This window comes from Sceloporus occidentalis, unplaced genomic scaffold (genome assembly GCF_023333645.1).
Source record: "Sceloporus occidentalis isolate IW3139 unplaced genomic scaffold, rSceOcc1.0.p SCAF_2, whole genome shotgun sequence".
Taxonomy (NCBI): Eukaryota; Metazoa; Chordata; class Lepidosauria; order Squamata; family Phrynosomatidae; genus Sceloporus; species Sceloporus occidentalis.
This window is the reverse complement of record NW_028316982.1, coordinates 184,674,832-184,699,536: the sequence shown is the minus strand read 5'-3', so window position 1 is coordinate 184,699,536 and position 24,705 is coordinate 184,674,832. Positions and strand designations below refer to the sequence as shown.

The following is a 24,705-nucleotide window of genomic DNA, read 5'->3' as shown; positions in this document are numbered from 1 at the left end:
ATTAAAAAACAACTCACAAGCACCCATGTGTTTAGTTCCATGCACAATGCCTTCACAAATAAACTGCATCTAATTACAATTGGCTATAAAAGGAGACTGCAGTCAAGAAATCAGAAGAAGACTAAGAATGGGAAGGCCAGCTATGAAAGAACTAAATAAGATTCTATAGTGTAAAGACATACAACTGAGCACTAAAGCTAGCATCATCCAAACCTTTGTATTCCCCACCATCATGTATGGATGCGAGAGTTGGACAATTAAGAAAGCAGATAGGAAGAAAACTCAATTGAGATGTGGTGCTGGAGAAGAGTGCTGAGGATACCGAAGACAGCCAAGATGACAAATGAATGGGTCCTAGAACAGATCAAGCCTGAACTCTCCCTGGAAGCCAGGATGATGAAACTGAAGATGTCACACTTTGGTCACATTGTGAGAAGGCAAGACTCATTGAAAAAGACAATAATGCTAGGAAAGGTAAAAGGTAGCAGAAAAAGGAAGACTGCATGCCAGGTGGCTAGACTAAATCAGGGAGGCCATGGGCCTTAATTTGGAGGATCTAAGTGGAGCAGTAGGGGAGAGGGGCTCTTGGAGATGTCTCATACATGGGGTCGCCATGCATCAGGCTTGACTTGAGGGTTGTTAACAATAATGAAAGCCTCGCTCTTAATTCCTCTTCCCAGTATTGTAAGTCTCATACTTTTCAGTGCCTGTATTGCCCAGTATTGTGAGCCACCTGTCTCATACATGGGATCGCCATGAGTCAGGCTCGACTTGAGGGTAGTTAACAACAGCCTTGCTGTTAATTCCTCTTGCCCAGTATTGTAAGAGGACTGAATAAAAAAAATCAGATTGGGATATATAATCTAAAGTTTCTGCACAAACCAGAAATAAATACTTCAGAATATCTGCAGCCCATAGATCATTACGGATAGGCAAGTGCTATTAGTTTGTCATCTACAGGCATATTATACGGCCTTCTTGTTGAAACAAAACAGGTTTGTGACTGGTCTTGGTGTGGAAAGGAGGACAGCTCTCTCTGCATATACCACATTGATTACCATGCAAGAAAGGGGGCAAATGGATTCATAAAATGTATAATTCGAAAATTTGGTGTTATAAGAGAGCTTAATCTGCACAATAGTTTACAAATCCAGGACTCCCCATAAAACTTTGTAACAGAGGTGTGGAGATTCAGCCAAGTTCTTTCTTGGAAGTACACAGCTCTTGAGTAGTTCAGTATGTTGGTTCATAACAGCTCTTAGAGAAATGTCAGGTGTATATGGGCAGTAATGGCACAAACATTTCTGGCATTAAATTGTCAGTTTTAGATCTAGTAGTGTAATTTCTTTTGTCTAATTTTCAAGTCTAGCTGCACATATGTCTTCTCATGTAGGGCATGATTTGAATAATGATGCTGCAATCAGTGCTGATCAGTTTGAAAAAGCAATTAAGGACTGTTTATAAGAATGAGTGTGTTTTGCATGTTTGTGTGTTTTAAATCTTACTGATTTTGTTGTTGAAGAACACCATGTAAACATATACATTTTGTATATCTAAAAATAGTTTTTTTATCTCACCGAATTTATCTATTATTTCTACAATGTATTCAGTATTTTCTACTGGGTTCCCACTGAATAAAATAATATCATCTGCGAAAGCCCTAATTTTATAATTGTTCTTTTTCAATTTTAGCCCCTCAATTTCTTGAGTTCCAATAATTTTTTGATCAAAATTTCAATTACCATTGTAAATAAAAGTGGAGACAGGGGGCATCCTTGTCTGGTGCCCCTTTGGATCTCAATAAATTGTGTTTTTTCTCCATTATTTTTAATTTGAGCCTTCTGATCATTATAAATTGTTTTTATCCAGTTTATAAATTTATCTCCTACATTAAATTTTTCCAGAGTTTTAAGTAAAATGTCCCAATTGACTGAATCGAAAGTTTTTTCCAAGTCTAATGAGAGTAAACCCAATTTTTTATCGTAATGTTTGTCGTAGAATTCCAAAATGTCTAGTAAAAGTCTCGTATTATCTCTGATAAACCTTTGGGGTAAGAATCCTCTTTGCTCCTTTCCAATTATATCCTTCAAACAATTTTTTAACCTTTTAGAAAGTATAGATGCAAAAATTTTATAATCACAATTTAAAAGAGAGATTGGTCTATAATTAGAAGGGTCTTCCAAATCTTTGTTATCTTTGGGAATTAAAATTATTTCCGCTTCCTTCCATGAAGGAGGTATATTTCCTAATGGTATCTCATTCATAATTGATTGAAGGATTGCGGCCACATCCTCTTTAAATGTTTTGTAAAATAAGTTTGTTAAACCATCGTTACCCGGAGCTTTCCCTACTTTAGACATTTGAATGGCTTCTATGATCTCCGCAATAGTTATAGGTTGGTTAAGCTCTGACCTCATTTTTTCAGAAAGTGGTTGGATGTCACAGTTGAAGAGGTAGTCCTCCATTTTCCTATTATCAACTGTTTTACCCAGATACAAATTTTGATAAAACTCCCTGAAAGTTTCTTTTATATCTTCTTGCTTCGTAAAGATAATATCATCTTTCCTTATTTTACAAATTATTTTTTCTTCTTTTCTTTTCTTAATCTATAAGATAACCATTTCCCCATCTTATTTGCATATTCAAAGTGTTTTTGTTTAGCCAATTTTAATTTTTTCCCCATTTCTGCAGTATTAAACGATTCTAATTGTTTCCTTAAAACTGTAATTTCTTTCAGGGTTTTCTTGTTACCTGGGTATTTAGCTAGTGTCTCTTCTTTTTCTTTCAGTAACTTGTTCAATAAATTGGATTTTTCATTCTTCTCTTTCTGAAGTTTAATGTTTTGTTGTGTAAAGAAGCCTCTGAAAACGGCTTTAGCTGCGTCCCAAACAATAGGTAATTTAACCCCTTTATCTATATTTTCTTTAAAGTAATTGTACATCATAGTTTTGGCTTCCTTAAAAATAGTTTTTTTATGAGCTCATCCATTGAAAAACAAATCTGAAAAGAGGCTTTGAAACACCCAGTAGCTGACTCTGATCTTGTTACATTTGGCTTATAATAGGATTTCACAGTTTATATGTACTTAGGTACAGTTCACTTTTCCCCCTGTAGTCTTAACAACAGTAAACATGATTACTCTTGAATGAATATAGCAACAAAAAGAGTAAATACACTGTACAGTATTTGGTAATTTTCCAGTTTTTTCAGTTTTCAAACTGAAACTTTTCCAGTTTTCAAACCATGTACTTCTCATTATAAACAATTTTTGGAATAACTGTTTTGGTAGTTGGAGAGTGTTAGGGTCTGAATAGACAGGCCAAAATAAAGCTGTTTTGGGTCACTTTGGAGGTATGATGTTTAAATGATGCATGCCTCCTAAGAGGTTGGAAGCTGCACCAAAGCCATGCTTCAGTCCTAAGGACTAGAGCACAGCTTTGGCGCAGCTTCTGGCCTCTTAAGATGTGTGTGTCATTTAAACAGCATACCTTCAAAGTGACCTGAAGCAGCTTTATTTTGGCCTGTCTGTTCAGGCCTTTAGTCTTTACAAAAAGGTACTATTTGACCTGCCATTAAAGGCTTTACTTTAGTTTATGTTTGAGACAAAAGAAGGAATGTTGAAATGCTTTATAAGAGAATGGTGTTCTGCCTATTTTGTATGTTAGAAATCAAGGGGTACTTAAATTCACAAATCTTGTGATTAGAATTTCAATTAAACAGCAGCACAAAGAGAACTTTTGCTTGTTTTCTCTTACTGTGTTACTTGTGCCATAGTAGATATGTTATATAATGTATTGCAGATTGCCCATATACTTCCAGAAAAATCTGTAAGAATTGATGCTATTTTCCATTCATCATGGTTCTAATCTACTTCAGATGCTGTCTGGAAGGCATATTATATTGGCAAGAATTCAAAGACCTACTCAACTCCCACGTACACAAGTGTGCTCTAGGCTTCCTTAAACAACACCTTCTCACATGCTGAATGGTAAAATACTTTTGAAACTATATGATGGTGGAGTAATCATGGGGTAACATAGCATATGGCCTACTACTCAAAACAGGCACACAAACTAAAACACATACAATGAACTTTAAAAAAAGCCCTAATATCCTACCAGTGAGCACAGACTCTTGGGTAAGCTGCAGTTGCTGAAAATCCTATAATTCACATAGTTGATCTAGAAATGGCTTCAAGAACACTGGTAGTGCTCAACTGATGTTAGTATTTTAGTCCAGTCTGTAACATAGCCCTTCCCAAATTGGTTATCTCTGGATGTGTTGATCTGTCGCTTTTATATTCCCCAGCCAATATGGCTATAATGTGTTTACTCAAAATAATTCCCAGTAACTTTTGTAGAACCTTAATTTCTTATCAACACACTGTGTTTACTTATTTGATTATATTTATCAGATGCCACTCAAAGTAATGGCATTTCCATCAAATGCCATTCACTTTCTAAGTGAGAGGGAAAGCAATTGAACAAAGAAGGTAGATGCACTAATAGGATAATGCAGTACAAGTTGTGCCTAGTAGTTCAGTGAGAAAGAAAAGCATTGTAACAGGAAGCAGGAAGTGAGATTCATGTCTTTCCCTACATCCTTCTGCACAGAATATTCTGACCATTACAACTCTGGAGACCAGGGTTTCAGTCTCCACTTGCCATGGAAACTACTGATTGACCTTGGACAAGTCACACTTTCTCAGTCTAAGAGGAAGGCAAAGGCAAACCTTCTCTGAACAAATCTTGGCAAGAATGCCTGAGACAGATTTGCCTTAGGGTCGCCTACTTTTAAATTACTTCAGATGCTGTCTGGAAGGCACATCATTATACTGGCAAGGATTCAAAGACCTACTCAATTCCCATGTACAGAAGTGTTCTCTGGGCTTCCTTAAACAACACTTTCTCACATGCTGAATGGTAAAACACTTTTGAAATTATAGAATGGTGCAGTAATCACAGGGTAACATAGCATGTGGTCTACTGTTCAAAACAGGCACACAAACTAAGGGGCTGTGCAGATAGGTAGCTAAACACTGCCCGTTTTTGCCCCAGAAGGAGGCAGCAGCAACCACACACCGTGGCCTCCAGAGGGACCAAAAAGAACCTGCTTCGGGGTGGGTTCTTTTTGCGTCCCAGAAGGGGTGCCATAGGCGTGTTTGCATGCCATGATGATGCAGTGCCATTTGGGCAGTGCGCATGATGAGCATCACGATGTACACCATATAAATGGGCATGTGCCAAGATGGCGCCCAGGTGGCACGGTGAGGGCTCAGAGCGTCCGGACGCTCAGCCCACATCATGCCTACAGGCTGGCACAAAGTGCCAGTCTGTAGAGCCCCTAAAACACAAAAATTGTTGGAAACAACTTAAAGGCACACAACGACAATAAGTACAACAACTGTCCTCAAAAGTAGACAGAAGCACGTGATGTGGGGCCTGCATAGTCTTCTTGTACAGTGACATATCCCATTCTCTCCTCCCGTCAACCCTATTTACTGGGTAATCCCAGCCAAGAGATCTAGTATGGGATTGTAGCTCAAATGAAATAAGCATGCTATCTTGAGAGAACCCAGGTGAAAGAGCTTGCTGTGGACCTGTCTCCCCAAAGACTGAGAACACACACGTGCATATCTAGAGTAGTTTTCTTAAACACTAGTATTGTATCAGTGCCAAATAAAAGCTTGGCTTTTATTAAAGACCTTGGGCCTAATTGTTCTCATCCAGGCTACATATATGTATTGGTTACACTATTTTAAATTGTTTTAAATGGGTTTTTTTAAGAGTACTGTTAATGTTTATTGTTCTAAATTGATTTTATTGTAAGCTTCCCTGAGATCTTTGCATATAAGGTGGGGTATAAATAATTTAAATAAATAACAAAAGGATTAGTCCAAATCTGTGGGCTTGTTAACTATCTTCCCCAGTTCAGCCTTAGCACCCATTTCATTGTCCCCATTTCTTTGCTGAGCCAGTTCAGTTGGCAAAGTTAGTCAGAACAAAATTCTTTTGATCTTAGCCCTTTGTGTTCTATATTATGAAACTCTTTGTTTTAGTTGGATGAAGGTGCTGGGCTTCTTTCTACTGAGTTCAGTAAGAACTTCTATATATACTGAACTATAAATCGACCTCATGTATAAGTCAAGGGCAAATTTTGAGGCCAAAATTATTTATTTTGATATGACTCATGGGTAAGTCGAAGAAAAAACTTAGGGGCATGCAATAAAGGACGTAAAGGATGAAGTTTACTGTCTTCATACAGAAGTGTCTTATTCAGATTCTTCTAAGCCACATTCCTTTTGGCACTCTTTTGAGGGGAAGCACCAAAGAGATGCCACCACTGCCATTTTCCCACCCAAGCATTCAAAAAGGCCAAAAGCAGCATCATGGTGGAAAGTGTAGAGGGGGTTGGTGCATCTTTTGGGTGCTCCCACGATGAACTTAGCTCTTACGTTTTGTCATTCTACTGAGAGAAGGAGGAGAATTAAAATATACTACTTACATTTACCTGTAGATCAGTTGATTCAGCTTTTTGGGGTCAATTTTTTTCACAAAATATACATGAATATATACAATATATAAAAGGAACAATGAATTGGGTGGGGGGACCTGTAACATACCAGTAATTTTAATTTCTTTTAAGTCATTTTATTTTTATTTTGCTAGTGCTCAAAGGCTTTAAAAATTAATGTTGTAACTATAATTTGTCAGTTCTTGTGGTGGTGGGAATCTGAAATACCAAGAAGTTTAAAAATTTCCAAAACTCCTTCTTTCAACACCATTTTCTGATGTTGGGGCAAAAATAAAAAACCAATTCATGTACATTTGCTTAGTACTGCTAGAAAATATTCTAATCTGATCTAAAGCTGGGGAGCAATTTGCTATTCAGGCAAATGCAAATCATTATATATGTCTCAATTGAAGAGGAAGCATTTTTTGCAGCAAGTTACTGTGTGTTTTCTCCCCCCCCTCCCTTTGCAAGATGCAGAAGTGGAAACTTTTAACCTCTTTCCCCTTTCTCCACTCTTGTTGTTACTGGGACAGCACAAATTTATGTCATGGGTGGTGGATGGAGCTTTTTGAGTGTATCCTTTGTTGCCACACTCAGAGTCACAACTTGTCTTGGATATTTTCAGACGAACCTTTGTTTACTAGAAATCTCCTACCAATTTTCCCTGGGCAACTTAACATCGGCTGCTTCTTGCAAAGAATACTGGACTAGGTACAATTTTGTCTGAGCCAGCAAGATACTTTCTGTATTTTTTAAGGAGAATCCATAGTCAAGATAACTTAACATTGTTTAATTGTGCCTTAACTGGTGACACATCATATGAATTCACTCTGATTTGTCAACTTAAAATATATCACCCATATGAACTATGGTAAGAGAAGGAGTAGTGTGTTAAAGTGCTTGAGTGTTAGATTAGAATTCCAGGAGACCATGGTTTCAATCCTCACTCAGGTATGGAAACCCACTGGATAACCTTGGACAAGTCACACACTCTAATCTGTACAGAAGAAGGCAATAGCAAATCCCCTCTGGACATATCTTGCCAGTAAAACCCCTTAATAGGTTCGCCTTAGAGTCACCATAAGTTGGAAATGATTTGCAACAACTAAAGGAGCAGACCATGCAGGGCTCAAGTCAGCTTAACCCTAGAGTAGGTGTTTGTCTATACGTATATAGTATTATCTATATTATATATTATCTATATTGGCCCTTAGACGATGGGTCCTCAGATACTAGATTACAATTCCCATCATTCTTGAACACTGGTGATGCTGAAGAGAGATGGGGGGGTGTTGTGAAACAAAAATGTGCATCTCTGGCCTCAGACGGCCCAAAAGGGCTACCATTGAGCCGCATTGGGGGTGTGATATTCAGATGATGCACACCCCGAGCGCAGCTGGAAGCCACCCTGGGCACAGCTCGTTGCCAAAGAACCAGCCCAAAAAGGAGTGGTAAAATAGAACTTTTGGGCCCCAGGTTGAGGACCATGGCGGCATCCTGGATCAAGGCTGGATGCATGCAGCTGCTGCAGTCCTAGGGCAAACGGTGGCAGTGCAGTCTCAGTGCAGTCCTTTTGTGGCTTCTGCTTCATCCCAGTATCATACTTGAGAAGAGAATAATTCACTATGGAAGCATCTTGAAGCATGAATTTCTTAGGCGGTGGAGGCAAAAAGTAGGATCTGGCACACTAATATGATTTTCGGGCACCACAGGTGGTCCACAAGTTGCTTGATGTCAGGTTTAAAGTTTAGATGAAGATCTATCCCAGTCTTCCTGCCTCAGGCTGGTAGAACTGCAAACTATTGTTGTTAACTGCCCTTGAGTCAACCCCGATTCATGGCGACCCTGTGGATGAGACATTTCCAAAAACCCCATCCTCCACTGCTCTGCTTAGGTCCTGCAGATTCAGGTCCGTGACCTCCATTATTGAATCCATGCATCTGGTCTGCCTCTCTTTCTGCTACTTTCTACCTTTCTAATGAATCATGGCTTATGATGTAGCCAAAGTACGACAACCTCAATTTAATCATCTTGGCTACTGGGGATATTCCAAGTATGATCAGTTCAAGGACCCATTTGTTTCTCTTTTTCACCATACTGTATCCTCAGCACTCTTCTCCAGCACCACATCTCAAATGAGCTGATTTTTTCCTGTTCACTTTCTTAATTGTCCAGTTCTTACATCCATACATGGTGATGGGTAATACAGTGGCTTGGATGATTGTAACTTTTGTGCTCAGTTGTTTATCTTTACACTTTAGGATTTAGGATCTTCTTTAACAGCTTCCATTTCCATTCCTCGGCTTTTGATTTCTTGACTGCAGTCACCATTTGGTCAATATTTGATTCAAAGTACAGGAATTCTTTGACTATTTCAATTTCCTCATTGTCCAGGTTGAATTTATGTATTTCCTCTGTGGTCATTATTTCAGCTTTCTTTATGTTCAGCATTAAGTCTGCCTTTGCATTTTCATCTTTGACCAAGCTGTTCCAGGTCTGTGATGTTGTCCGCCAGTAATGGTGTCATCTGCAAATCTAGATTGTTGATGTTCCTTCCTCCTGTCTTTACGTCTTTTCTTCTGAGTCTACACTTGTTCTTTGTATGATATTTTTTACATACAAGGTGAACAAATACAAGATACCAGTAATTAAATGGAGTAACAAAATGAGTCTTGAAAGTGAAAGCTTCTTGGATGGAACTTTGAATCCTTTTTGACTGAAGATCAGTGTCAAAAATTGTTCATATAAATAAATAAGTTTACCTCTCCAGTGGCCCATTTTAAGCAGAGAAGTTCATTATGCTCAGTGAGCTTAGAAAATTGCATTTAAATGCATTTTTCTGGAGAACGTGTCCAGAGGTTTCATCATATTTTTAAAGGAGTCACAAGCAAAAACAAGTAAAGAAGCACTGCTGTAGAGTTTTGCTGAACCACCACTTTCTGGATTTCTCAATTGAAGCAATTAAGAACAAGCTCTTCTTGCAATCTGCACATTTGCTGGTTAGTTTCATTTCTGCACTGCCTTTCGCCACCACAGCATTTGACATTTTCTGAATTGGAAAGTTACGTGGCTACAAAAAAGGAAGTAATTTTCTAAAAGGGCACAAGATAAGTTGGTTTATAAAAGTAGCTTCTAAAAAAAGAACTGTACAGTGAACCCTTGGTATCTGCTGGGGTTTGGTTCCAACACCCCCTTGGATACCAAAAATCCATAGATGCTGAAGTCCTATTATAGACATAGTAAAATGGTGTCCCTTATACAGTATAAAATAGCAAAATCGATGTTTGTTTTTTGGAATACACACACACACATATACTTGTCCCTCCATATTCCCTAGGGTAAGGGGCACAAGACCCCCATGAATATGGGAAAACTGCAAATATAAAAAACACCATGTTTTACTTGAGAGGACACCTCTCTAGGAATTTCCAGGTCCTCCAGTGCAACTCTGTGGTCAACGTTCAACAGACACTGACTATAGAACTGCACTGGAGGATACCGCATAAGCTCAAGCCCCATTAAAGCCAATGGGGCTTGGGCTCATGACGATGTGGCGGCATGCACGCACAGGCGCATGCACCATTACTTTGGCGCACAGCGCTATTTCTTCCAGCACAGCTTCCAACGTATGCTGGAAGCCGCGTATATGTACTGTAAGTCGCCCAGATATATATCAGTGGTTTCTTAACCTGGCTTTTGCTCACTTGTGATCTTATTGGATGAACCTTAAAGAACTCTGGAGGTCCATTTGGTGTGTTGTGTGGTACTGCAGCAGGAGGGAGAGCCATCAACACAACCAACTTGCTGGATTCTGGCTAAAGGCTGCATCTACCTGCAGAAATAATCTGGTTTGACATAGTTTTAACTGGCATGGCTCAATGCTATGGAATTCTGGGAATGGTAGCTTAGCTCTTGTGCCACAACAAACTACAATTCCTAGAATACCATAGCATTGAGCCATGGCAGTTAAAATTATGTCAAACCAGATAATTTCTACAGTGTGGATGGGGACTCCTTGAGTCCCAAACTGGGTTGTTCCATACTGTCAAAATTCAGCTTTGTTAAAAACTGAGTACTGTATAAAATTAACAGTAAGGTGGCAATAAAAAAAAGAAGTGATAAGGATTATTTCTCCAGAGCATGTTACAAAGCCATTATTAAACCATCATCTATAGCAGGGGTAGGCAACCTTTTTGAGCAGGGGGCCGGGTTGCTGTCCCTCAGACAACTGGGGGGCCGAAGTTGGGGGGTGGAGCTTCCACCCTCTGGGGGCGGAGCCACACACCGGGGGTGGAGCTTCCACCCTCCAGGGCGGAGCCGCATGCTGGGGCGGAGCTTCCTCCCTCGGGGGCGGGGCCGCGTGCCGGTGGCGGACCTTCCACAGACGCCCCGCAAGGAGAAGTAGGCGTGTGTCTGGCCTCTCCTCCTCAGTCCCTTCCTTCGGCCAAAGCCCAAAAATAAATAAATATTTTTTTAAAAAAAATTAAATAAATAAAAAATAAGAAATAATTCCTGCATACACTGCAAATATTATATGAAGTAAAAAACAAAATGGGAACATATACAATATTTAAAATGAAGAACAAGAACAGGTAAAGTTAAATAAAAATTAGGAAATCCAGATCAAATGCATGCACAATGCCTCAACCCAGAAAGGAGAAGCCAGCCCATGTGGAGGGATTTTGCAAAGAGAATACCAAGGGATATATGCATGATAATAACAATGTTTGTTAGCATGTGGAAGCTACCTGAATGCCACAGAACAGGGGAAAATGCATGCACACTGTGTCCCTCCCAAACCACAAAGGCACAGGTAGTAGGTGTAGCTTCCGATAACCCCCCTTCCCCAATGAACCAACCTCCTGCGTGGAAGTGGCTCTGGCTCTTTCTTTCTTTCTTTCTTTCTTTCTTTCTTTCTCTTTCTCTCTCTGCCTCCTCCTCCTCCTTCCCCTCCTCCCCGCTCTTACATGGGGGGAGGGAGGAGAGCAGAGCCAGGAGAGCCAGGAGAGCGGAGCCAGAAGGGCGAAGGGCAGGGCCAGGAGGGCGGAGGGCAGAGCCAGGACTAGAGCCAGGAGAGCGGAGCCAGAAGGGCGAAGGAGGAGGAAGGAGGAGGGCGGCGCCCATTCGGTGGCCTGGCACGGCCCTGGAGCCCTCGAACAGGGCTCCAGGGAGCGCACCGGGCCTCCTAGATGGGCGCCACCATTTTGTTTTTTAAAATGGCGGTGAAGTCTCGCGCGACAATAAAGGTCGCGCGAGACTTCACCACCATTTTAAAAAACTAAATGGCAGCCGGGACAGTGGCAATCGGCGGCAGGAGCGAGCGGGGGCCGGTCCTAGCGCCTCCGGGGGCCGGATGTGGCCTGCGGGCCACAGGTTGCCGACCCATGATCTATAGTTAGTAGTGAATTTAGTCCCAGGAGAGCATCCATGCTAAGTTAAATTATAATTCCCATTTAGAGCCCACCTGTGGGTTCATGTATACAGATGAAATGAAAGGGAGACAGCTCTGAATTACATTCTGAAGTGGAGGCCACTTACTTGATCTATATTGTCTTTGGTGTCATAGAATATATTTTCTATTTAATGCCCAGCATTTTAAAAAAGGCCATCTCATTTTTTTCACCGTAGTCATAAATGAACGATCTTTGTCATCTGGTTATTTTCCATCGCAAATCCTATGTGTTTCTTGGTATTTCCCTCTCCTAATATATTTACAAATGCTATCTTTCTTCTGCCTTCTCTGTGCTATGGGTTTCACTTTTCAGTTAAAAGTTCCTAGACACAGAGAAGTCAGTTCTCTGGAGTCAGTTTTTTGAGAGTACTGAAAATTGCAGTGGAGAAAGAAAATCCGTACACTGTTTTAGCAGTCATGCTATCCTGACATGGATTTTAGGCCCCTGCTTACATTTACTGGTATATACTGACTTACAGAACACTTGATGTGCTACGAGATTCATAGCAAATAAATAAATAAATAAATTTTGTTTATGATTGTCTCCTCACCTTGTGATAGCTGCTACGTCATAATCATGAAGTCTCACTGGAAGCAGCATTCAACTTCAGATCTTCCAGAGCTTGCAGTAATTTTATAAATTATTCATGTTAATGCCACTTGTGGATTTGTTCCAAAGGACTGCATATTTCTGGCTTGCTTTCCTGCTACCCAAACAGTTTATAGCTTCCACCTCTCTTGGTTAAGTAAGAATGATTAAAAAAAAAAAACAAGATTTTTTAATTTTCTCTGACAAAAGCAAAGTAACACATCATTAAATGTCACATTATCCTCTATTCAGCATGTTTATGTTGTGCTTTTCCTGTGATTTGTTAGTGTTTAAAGATCCACTGGAGCTGGAATGGGTCTAATTCACACAAGTTCCATCACAGCAAAATGTTTGAACATAGGTTTTATTAACTCAGTCATGTAAAATAAAACGAGTTAATAAAGCCTATGTTCAAACATTCTGCTATGATGGAACTTGTGTGATCCAGTTCCAGTGGATCACAGTGGGTAAATGCATTTTGGGTTGGTTGTTGTTGTTGTTGTTGTTTAAATAGGAAATATAATTTCTTCTGAACCAGAAATGAGAATGAAAAAAAGCTATGTAGAGTCTCACTGGAAATCTCAGTATGTATTTCAGTATAATTATTTAAGTAAGACCAAAGCATTCAAAAGGTTGTTGCATTTAGAACTAGATGTTTCAGCATTCTTGTTTAATTTTAAAGGATTTTGTGGGAGGGATAAGAGACGTGGGCGGGATACAAACCGCCATATAGTACGTATTCTATACGTACTAGGGTTAGGAAGGGGCGGTGCTTCCGCACCCCCCAACCCTAGTACGTATAGAATACGTACAACATGGCGGCGCCCCTTCCACATGGGGGCCGCCATGTTTACGTACTGGACGCATAGCGTCCAAACATGTCGCGGCGCCTATGATGTCGCGAATGCGCCAGCGGCGCCTCGCGACATCATAAAGGCGCCGCAAAAAGAAGCTCCGAAATGGAGCTTCTTTTTTGCTCTGCGCGGGAGCCGCGCGGTTTGGCTGCTGCAGCTCCCGCGTGGAGCAAATGGCGCCGGCGGGAGACCGTCGCAAAGCGGCGGTCTGTATCCCGCCGTGGTTGTTTTGCTGTTATTCAGGTTTATTTTACTTAGGGTTGCCATAATTGTCCACTTTTACCAGGGACAAAATGTAGGACAAATTCAAGACCAAACTGTAGGGCAACTGCAGGACAAAACTCAGCTCAAAATGTAGGACATTTAAGGTCCACCATTTTTCTTCAATGTCCTACGTTTTGGGCTGAGTTTTGTCCTGCAGTTGTCCTACAGTTTGGTCTTGAATTTGTTCCACATTTTGTCCCTGGTAAAAGTGGACAATTATGGCAACCCTAATTTTACTACACATGTACTTTTAACCCAAGCTATTTATTGTGGACTTCTGGGTGTTCAACAGCCAACCTATTGGCTTTTCATTGAGCTGGAATTAGGAAGAGGTGTCACTTATCCTTTGGGTTTATTCTGATTCAAGATAGATGGAGAGCAAGATTTGTTTGTTTAAAGGTTGACTGTATGACAAAAAGTAGCACATCACACATCCAAATAAGCATTACTGGTAGTAGAATACTATAATAACTGGAACTGTTTCTTATTTTATACCGTCTCATGACTTTTCTATGGTGAAACTAATTCTAATGCTTTGCTAGTCCTGTCTCTAAGATGAGCAGAAAGTCCATCAGACATTCTGCTGGAATATGTCTGGATGATTTACATGAAGATTACATAAAAAAACCACAACAACAACAACCCACCTTCCAAGAGCTTAACAGTAAGAAGCTGGAGGCTCTTTTGTCAATGGCAGACAGCAGCCTTCTTCACACTCACTCTCTCTTTGATTCTCTTGTCTGCTTCACCTTCTCTCACGGGTGGGGCCAGGCCATACTAGGAGGATGGAGGAACCCAGAGAGTCCTGCCCTGTCTCTTCCTCTTTTCCCAGAGGGTGTTTGAAGCTCAGTGGGCAGTGCTTGACCCCACTTTCTGGCCACATCTTCTCTTTTGCTGCGCTCCTCATGTCTTACAAGGTATGTTAATACTATGCCCTTTTTCTTCCAAAAGACATTTGGGGAGCAAAAGTGGCTTTGTTATAGGGTGATGGCTGTGGTGTCATCCCACTTAATATGCCACCTTGTATGGACTGCACTACCATGCCCCTAGTGATACCTCTGCCACAAGGCCAGCACAGGTGAGACTCTTCTGTTACTGCTCAGCGAATTACTCATTTGCTGCTCCCAGTGTGACTTGGTGGCAAAGGGAGCATCAACCAAGATTGGCTGTTTTGAATGTGCAGTAGAACAGCAGATCTAATATCCAGGTCTTATTTCAGTAAGGACCACTTACTGAAAGCAAAGAATCATGGGTTTTTTCTTGGCAAGATTTGTTCAGAGGGGGATTGCCTTTGCTTTCCTCTAAGGCTGAAAGAATGTGACTTGCCCAAGGTCACTCAATGGGTTTTCATGGCCAAATGGGGATTTCAACCCTAATCTCCAGAGTCATAGTCCAACACTCAAACCACTACACCAGACTGCTCTATGCTTCTAAGTGCCAATTCTTTTTTAAGCTGCTGTCTCAAAGGTTCATGTGTGAACTGCTGTCAGGAACTAGCATTACAGATAAATGACAGCTGGAACAGAGCAAGATAGAAAAGAAAATTGCATTGGTAGTTCTGTTCAGGGTTTCATCACAGATAGCAGTGTAAATATATTTCTACAATGTCAGTGCTTTTTTTCCTATCAGCTTTATTTAATCATCAGAAATAAAGCTGAGCTTTTCAGTTTGTAGAAGAGAACATATTTGAATAGAGGGAAAATTCTGTCTTTTGACATGATAGTTAAAAATAGCCATTTTACTCTTTAATTCTAAAAATAAGTTTTGAAAACAATACTTGATTGTTAGATTTAATGGGTGGACAAAATTTTTAGCATTCTGTTGTTTTCCTTGTCCCACTTATTAAATTAACTACTGTTTTTAGACTCCGTCAGTTAGACGTATAGCTAGATATATACAGTAATATGGACTCATTATTGAAGAAACTTGAAGATTACACTTTTTGAGTCTGTACATACTTAAGGCTTGCTGATTTTTGAAGTTTCACTTTTATTTTCTGGAGACTTTGAAAGAGGTGATTTTATGATTCTGTACTCAAAATGCTTGTATGTAGAATACTGTTTTTTTCCTCTCAAGAGAAAATCTTTCCAGGAAAAAAATGTTTTTAGAGAGAGGCCATTATGTTCTCCATAGAATTGCTATGTGCTTATATGAGCATACTCTTTTTTACTGACCAAGAGTCCATGCCAGAGATAAACAGAATATAAATATTTGTTTCTTGAGCTCCTTCTTATCTTTGTAAGTTCTGCATACAGAACAGTAAGAAACATATCACATCACGTAGGTTTAGTGTAGACTTTCTTCAGATGAAAATAGAGTTTTCTGTGTTTCAAGAAAATAGGTTTTTTGGAACCATACATAATCACACAGTATCCTTTACTGGATCACAGAAGATTTCATTTTCATTAGTCATAGGCTATAAACTGTTCAGAACCAACGAGTCCTGGAGTTCCAGATTTTTTCATGGCATATTATATTTTTAAATTTCATTTATAGTGGACAAGAATCATGTGGTCCTCTAGATACTATTTTACTGTGGTTTCCAGAATTGTTGTATGTATGAAGAAATTATTTTTAAAAATTTTTTTAGCTACTTTTCATTCTAGAAAAATTCCCAAGGGTAAGAAGAACTTGCAAAGAGAGAGAATGATAAGCCAAGTAGAGGGTATGATAGGTCAAGGTAGGAGGAAGTGGCCTTAAGGGCAGGATGGATGAATTAAGAAACTTGTGTTTGGAACAGCTTTTGCTATTCCAGAAGAGCTTCTGTTGGATAGATAGATAAATAAATTTATGTTTCACAGGTTTGAATGATTCCACCTCTTTCCACTGTAGGAAGCATGTACACAAACAAAACCTCATGTTACATTAAGCAAAGAAATTTCTTGGGTTTTTTGTCGTTGTTGTTGTTTTCTTTGCAATTTTTAGAACTTGAAGAATATTAATATTAACAGGAGGACTTCTTGCTGTTGTTTCATAGAATGATATATCTGAAAGCTTCATCATGCATCACTTACAATTTTTTTGGTAGCGTTAGTCATTGTATGTAGATACTATACCTATAAAAAGAGTGGTTCTCAGTCTTGGGTCACTATATTGGGCTAAAATTTCTATAATCCCTGGCTTTTGGTCATACTGACTGGGATGTCCAGAAGATGAAATCTAAGGTGCTTCTGCACTGTAGAAGTAATGCAGTTTGGCACTTTAACTGCCATGGTTCTATCCTGTGGAATCCTTGGATTTGTAGTTTTACAAGGTCTTTATTCTGCTCTGCCAAAGAGTACTGTTCTTCACTAAACTACAAACCCCATGATTCAGTAGGATGGAGCCATGGCAGTTAAAGTGGTTTTTAAACTGCATGATTTCTACAGTGTAGATGCATCCCTAGTCACTTCTGTGCACTCAATATTTAGAACTATTCCACCAGAGGAAGCCCAAAGAATAAATCTTAAGTGTACTAAGATTCATTTGGCACCATGTCCCACTAATGGCAGTAAAATTGCCCTCCAAATAGAATTATTTGCTTCATATTTCTAAGAAGAATAGTATAAGAGAACTCAATTGTGAATGAAACCCTTATTACCACTTCCAGCTTTTGTGTATTGTGTTCAAAAACCATTTTTGACCAGTGACACATATAAGCATGAACCAGAACAAACAAAAACTGAAACTATTTCTTAGTAAAGAGAAACAAATGGGGCAGTTCAGTGGAGTCTCTTCTGTTTTTCTACATTATTCTTACACAAAATATAAATTTTAGTACTCTTCATTTTTTTATTTTCTTTTTGCTTTAAAAAAGTAATGCAAAAATGTAAAAACCTGTTGGTTGTGGAGAATAATGCAACCAATACAAAAAGGGTGCAAGGCAGTTTTCATATTGAAAGAAACTGACGTAAATGAAATGAAAGCAGTTCTTGAACTATAACTGTTGACTTCTCAGATCCACACATGCTAATCCAGAACGGCAAGATTTGTTCAGAGAGGGTTTACCTTTGTCTTCCTCTGAGGTTCAGAGAATGTGACTTGCCCAAGGTCACCCAGTGGGTTTCCATGACTGAGTGTGGATTTGAACCCCGGTTTCCAGAGTTGTAATCCAGCACTCAAACTACTACACCATGTTGGATCTCTTATTGGCCTAATTTGGCAAGTGTCTTGTTCCTTCACCTGCAATGAGTTGCTAGCAGTGCTGAGGAAAGGCAAAACCACAGTGCAGATGCAAACAAATCTAGCACATTAGGTGGGTAGCCGTTTCACTTCCTTTCCTCTCTTTCTTCCTGACTTTGAAAAGACAAGGTTGCTTAAGTCTGGGCCACCTTTGAACAACTCAGGATGGGCTTTCTGGTTAGGGCTGGTAGGCCAGCAAGAATCTCTTTCCTAATGGGAGCAACTTCTCTTCTCCAGCTCGTTGATGGCACATTGTAGTACCCACAAGGTGAAGTATCTACATGGGAACAACCATTACTGTAACCTCATAGATAAAGTGAGGAAGAAGCAATTTCCCCTTTTCATTTTAATTGTTTCATAAGTTACTTGAAACCCCCACCCTTTACATCTACATGTAAGCCAGCCAGGATGCAAGAACACTCCAGCCCCAGCGCCAGAAACACCACACGCAGTTGCAAGGAGGCGGGGACTGGTGAGAGTGGCACCCTCAAAGCCCGCTCGCTGGTGAAGCCTCCAAGTCAGCACGAACTAATATTACAACAGCTGGAGGATATAGTAGTACAAGGTGGTTGTTAGAATTTGATATTATTGTCTGATAGTATTTGATAGTATTGTCTTAATTGTTATCTATTTTATATGTTATTGTTTTGTAATGAGTTTTTGCTGCTGTGATTGTATTTGTATATTTGATATTGGGTTGAGGGTATATCTTAATAGACTTTAATATTATTAATTTAATTGTATTTTGATTAATTTAACTGTAGTTAAGATAAGGGGAAGAATTTTTAGTTGTATATTTGTTAATGTAATTCTTTATGTCATTGTTTATGCATTTTGTAAACCGCTTTGATCTGTTGGAAAAGCTGTATATTATTATTATTATTATTGTTATTATTATCACATGCGGATGTTACATCCACTCATCATAGTATATGAATAAAAATGTTTTGTTTATTTAGTGTGCGTATTTTCATTTGCACATTTATGTATATTGATATTTTAACATGTTATAAGGAAATAACATTGTTCAAATTAGAACAGTTTTATTTAAATAAATTCAGTATTTTAATTCCATGCATGTGTGAACTTTACACATAAAAACATTTGGGAAGAGGTGGAGAAAGTGGGATCAGAGCCTTCAAGTCTCATGCCCCCCCTTGAGCAATTCTACCCCCCCACCGGGGGGTCCCTCCCTACCATTTTAGAACCACTGAGTTACATTAATAATTAATGAATAATGTTAGAGGTCCTGATACACTTGGCAAAGAGAAAGGCCCATTGCATACAGCGGATTGCATTTCTCGGGAAATTTTACAGTATTCTCATTGTAGGGTTGGAGTTTTACATCTGTTGTCAGGATGACATTATAGCATGCTAAAAGGATGCAGTGTCACATTAAGTGCCACATGAATGTTATAATTGTGAATCCAGCTGGTTTTGGAAGAGAAATTTTTCATCCATGATAAATAACCTTTGAGTTATTGACTCATGGTTTCAAGTTTTTTTCTTCTTTATCTAATCATCTTCTCCTAAAGCTATAATAGTTTATATACTGTTTGTATTCATACATTCATGAAAGAGACTTCTAAATAGTTTTCCTCCTTTGTTTTTGTTTCTTTTACAGGAAATAAAAAAAGATGTGAAAAAAGAAACTCTTGTCAGCAAAGCACCAGAAAAGTCTATACATGAAGTTTCCAATGGAAGTCCTTTACTGTTGTCTGAGACAATTATTAGAACCTCTAAAAAAGGTATTGCATTCTAAGCTCTAATTAAGTACTTTATATAGGTATGGGAAATACATTTGTAGTGTTTCCAGAAATAAAGTTACGCCTTTGACAGATGTACATATCTTCTACATTAAGGGTGGAAAAAACACTCAGATGGAAAAGCACTGATTTATGAAGCAAGTTCAGATATTCAGTCACTGTGATACTACAGTCTTCCTGTCTGAATACCATTTCAATTTTTAGGTGGGGACTTCCATATATTTCTTTAACACTGGCGCTTCATTCTTTACTAGAATTATTTTAATAGCTGTTTGGATAGATTTCTGGCAACTTTGATAGCATTAAATGGCTCTGTAAAATAAATGCATATCTAGCTTCCCCCCCCCCCCCCCATTAGACATTCTTCTTTATTAGAATCATAGAGCTGGAAGAGACTGCAAGGGCCATTCATTCCAACCCCCTGCCATGCAGGAAATCTAAATCAAAGCATCCCTGACAGATGACCATCCAGCCTCTGTTTAAAGACCTCCAAGGAAGGAGACTCCACTACACTCAGAGGGAGTTTGTTCCACTGTCGAACAGCCCTTATTGTCAGGAGGTTCCTCCTAATGTTACACATAGGATTTTAATGGTAACAGCACAGTGGAATTCATGTAGTACAGTTGGATCTCCATTTTCATAGATAGACAAATTTATCTGTCTAATAGGACCTTCATATTTGAGTCACACAGACATAATGTTTGCAAAGGCTTGCTTAGAATGAGTTTACACTGGCCAGAATGTTCTTTAGCTGGGTCAAATTTTCTGGCCTCAGCAGGGATTCATTATATTAGAAAAATACATGCTTGTTTTATAATAATACCATTTCCCCTGTTATCTGGGCACTCTGGAGCAATGCTAAGTGGCTGTCTACATGTGTATGCTACCTGCTATTGTGAGTCACCCCCTCTAAGGTGCCTAGTGCTGGTCACATGGCTAGGTGCCTTGCTGTGACCTCAGAGGGAGTGACTTACAGTGATGGTGATGGGCTGTACAGTGAGACATGCATGTAAATAGCCACCTGGTGATGCGCTGGAGTGCACTGGATTTTCCAGAAAATTTTGGAGCATACTGTGAGTTTTTTAAAATATGGCTTGAGATAGGGATGGCCCATTCATTGTGGTCTTTCCTTGTGAAGACAATCTGCAGTTGAATCGAGGCTTTAGCCGATTTGGCATTATGTAGACAGGGCAACGTGAGGATGGGGAGAAACCAGTGTAAATGGCCAGTGTAGACATGCCCTTAGTGCATGCATGCTTATTATGTGGATATGATGGTACATGAGAAACTGGTTCTCTAGTATATGTCCAAGGGTGAGATGAATTTTCATATATCACAGTCTACTTGGATTTCTGAACAAGAATTGAAGGACAGTTAAAAACAACAACACTTTGTTATATGCCTGAATGCCATAGATAACCAATTTCCCACACAATTGCATGCACCCCTTAATAAACTTAAAAAATTAGTGAACAGTTTAAGCCACTTGGAAAGACTAAAGAAATGCTTCACTAGTTTTGCATGATACTTTATTAGTAGGCAGTGCTTTTTATATTTTATTATTTAAGTATACAGTATGCATGTGTGTACTTATGAAATATATCAAACTCTTTCCCTCACTGAATTGCGCTGCATATCATGTTGACTAGTATTGCTGTTTAACTAGGGATGCCATATCCCGCCTGGGGGCGGGACTTTCCCGGTTTGGGGCGGGTCCGCACGGTCCCGCCCCGGTTTGGCCCCGCCCCGGGACACCCCCCCCTGCGACGGACGCCAGGCAGGGAAAGGAGCCTCGCATGAGCGAGGCCCCTTCCCTGCTTGGCCTCCTCTGCTGAGGGAGGTGGCCTGGCTCTGCTCCCTCTTTCCCGGCCTCTGTGAAGGCCAAGCCTCCACAGAGGCCGGGAAAGGGAGGGGGGCCGCCCGCGATCACCGCGATCGCGGGTGCTCTGCTCCCTCTTTCCCGGCCTCTGTGAAGGCCAAGCCTCCACAGAAGCCGGGAAAGGGAGGGGGGCCGCCCGCGATCACCACGATCGCGGGTGCTCTGCTCCCTCTTTCCCGGCCTCTGTGAAGGCCAAGCCTCCACAGAGGCCGGGAAAGGGAGTGGGGCCGCCAGCGATTGTGGGCGCTCTGCTCCCTCTTTCCCGGCCTCTGTGAAGGCCAAACGTCCACAGAGGCCGGGAAAGGGAGGGGGGCCGCCCGCGATCGCCGCAATCGCGGTGATTGCGGGCGCTCTCCTCCTTCTTTCCCGGCCTCTGTGAAGGCCAAGCCTCCACAGAGGCCGGGAAAGGGAGCGGATTCCTTCTCCGCTTGGGCTCCGTGAACGGAGCCCAAGCAGAGAAGGAATCCTCGCTGAGCGGAGGGATTCTTTTCCCCTTGGGCTCCGTTGGCAAAAACGGAGTCCAAGGGGAAAAGAATGCCTCCCTGGGGGCGGATTCCTTCTCTGCTTGGGCTCCATGAACGGAGCCCAAGCGCAGAAGGAATCCTCCCCTCAGCGAGGCTCTTTTTCAAATGTAGGACCCAAAAAAATAGGTCCTACAATTGAAAATTTTATCCTACATTTGTCCCGGTTTGGAGGCCCTGACTAATGGCAACCCTATGTTTAACTCTAGACTCTTCCTCCCTCCCTTTCTCTCTTTCTACTATTGTATTATTGTAAAATGAGCATGTACTTTTCTAATATAATTAATCCTTGCTGAAGCCAGAAAACTTGACCCAGCTAAAGAAAATATATTCTGATTGGAAGAAAGCATGGGATTGATTTTGACAGATTTGTGATTGTGTTTTGGCTTGCTGCTGATTCTCTCCGAAGAGCATGAAACCAGTAAAAACTTCACATTTTAAAAATAAATGCTGTATTTATGCTATGTGAACTTATCAAGTCTGTTTAAACATTTGAAAGCTAAATCCTTCATGACTACTAAAATGTGTTTTAAAATATCCCCTTTAAGGTGACCAGTAACTGCCAATTATATTTTTTAAATCTTTTTAGAAACTCTGGGATAAAAAATAGTAGATGTACATGGCCCTATAGATTTGTTTCAGACCCAGTTCAGCATTTCACAAAATAGCCTGCTTCTGCTCAGACTAGATTGGAAGCAGTCCTATTGACTCATGGGGAAGACAAAAATGCAAATGTAGAACTTCCTAAGGAAGATATTAGTTTTACCAAATAACAGACTACAATAGGCTCTGGGGTTTGGTTCTGAGACCCCATGTGGATGTCAAAAGTCTGTGGATGCTCATCCCATTATATACAGTGGGATAGTAAAATGGTGTCCTATATATAAAATAGCACAATCAAGGTTTGCTTTTTTGGAAGTTATTGTGCTTTGCTATAAGGCCAACATGGCTCCCCCTGGATATGTTTACAAAAATATGATCACCATTTCAAGCTTTTCTGTAATTCTGAATTAAGGTTGATTTTCTGCTATGAAAAAAAATCTTGTATTTTTCTCCTAGTTAATGTTGTTGTAAGGGGATTGACAATATAAAAATGTGAGTACAGAAGCCTAAAATTACTTTGCAACTTACTCCATTCCTGGATTAAGTAGGTAAGGTACCTACTGCAGGAAATGACACTGTTAGCCTTGAAAAATGAAAAACTATGAAGTGGTTTGGGCTGCTGTTGCAATAAATGTGCTGACCTTTCCATATGTTAAAAGTGAATCTCATACTACCAGAGTGAACACCAGCAGCTGAACTTAAGTGCACCATGTTTTTTGCAGTGTTCCCCCCTCCCCCCCCTTTTTCTTTTTTCTTTTTAATGAGAATGAGCTGTTTCCCTGTACAGCTTTCCATGAAAAACTGAATCCTTTTCCTTATGTAGAACATATTGTGTCAGGACTGGGAGCCATGTGGTCCTCTAGCTGTCATTGCAGTGCAACTCCCAGCATTCTTCTCTGTTTATTTATTTATTTACGTTATTTATACCCCGCCCTTCAGCCCTAATGGCTCTCAGAGCGGCTTACAATTATTATTTTTAATATGACGGTTCCCTACCCTCAGGCTTACAATCTAAAAGACATTACACAAAAGGAGAAGGGAATGGTGGTGGGTAAGGGGATGAAGTCCAGCCTATTCCCTCCCTCCCAGGCCGAAGGATGACAGTTATGGAGGGAGGAGCCTCTGTTGACTATTCTAGCTGTGGTTATTGGACTTGTAGTCTAGCAACATCTGGAAGGACACTCTTCTCATGTTTTACACTAAACATAGTGAGGGAAGAGCAATTGCATCACCTCTTAGGTAGTGTTGTGTTTCGTAGAGCTGTTAAAAGTCTTTTTTAGATCTTCTAATTGTGCAGAGCAAGGCCAGTTCTGCAGGGAAACTGTGAAGACACACCCAACTAAAGGTGGTGGCAGGTTTGGGTGTGCAACGCCGGTACCCTGGTGAGATCAAACTCTTTACCCAAAAAAGGCTCTGAAGCTGAATGTAAAGTTCAAAAGGGGGAAATTTAATTTAAAGGACAAAATAAAGAGTTTTCTCCTCCCCAGCTCTAAACAAAAGGTACTTTACAGTTTCAGCAATCTTCCGGATGTCATCTTTCTGGGTCTGATGTTAGTTTGCTCTCCTCACTCAATGGAGCTGGTGCAGGGTCTTTCAGCTCCTGAATTCCTCTATTTTCTTGCTGATAGTAACTAAAATGCCTAACCTGGTAACTGATTTGGCTAAAGTGTAAGAAATGCCCTTTCCGGCTGTCGGCCTGTTTGCCACCAAAAGACAGCTCTCTGCCTGCTCACAGCAAAGACTGCTCCCAACTAAAGGCTTCCAGCTACAACAGAGCATGCTGGGAAAGGGCAAACCAAACCTGGAAATAATGCAGGGGAATCCTACAGCTCCTCCCACAACTAATACAAAGAACTTTTCTACACTAAACATACTATGGCCTGAACCAATGTGAGAGAAAATGCAGTCGGAGATTCAATCAGTACTGGCAGGACATCACAGAAACTATGACAGGTGGTTGCTTCAGGCGACAGGATACCAGGAACAGCAAATTTGCCATTTATCACCCCACCGTAACATAATCCCAGCATTCCAAAGAGCAGAGTTATGATCAGAGCCATGCCTGTGGAAAGACTGTTTAGGAAACTCAGGTGCATTGTGGCA

At 40.4% G+C, this 24,705-nt stretch overlaps 1 protein-coding gene across 4 annotated transcripts in view; it reads left to right on the top strand.

The window, feature by feature from the left end:
* Window positions 1-24,705, top strand: part of SH3KBP1 (SH3 domain containing kinase binding protein 1) — a 203,267-nt gene that overhangs the window by 51,072 nt on the left and 127,490 nt on the right. For all 4 annotated transcript variants that reach the window (XM_089511710.1, XM_089511712.1, XM_089511713.1 and 1 more), the window contains one exon: window positions 19,458-19,581. In XM_089511710.1, the coding sequence (XP_089367836.1) occupies window positions 19,458-19,581 (124 nt within the window). The remainder of the gene's footprint in view (window positions 1-19,457; window positions 19,582-24,705) is intronic.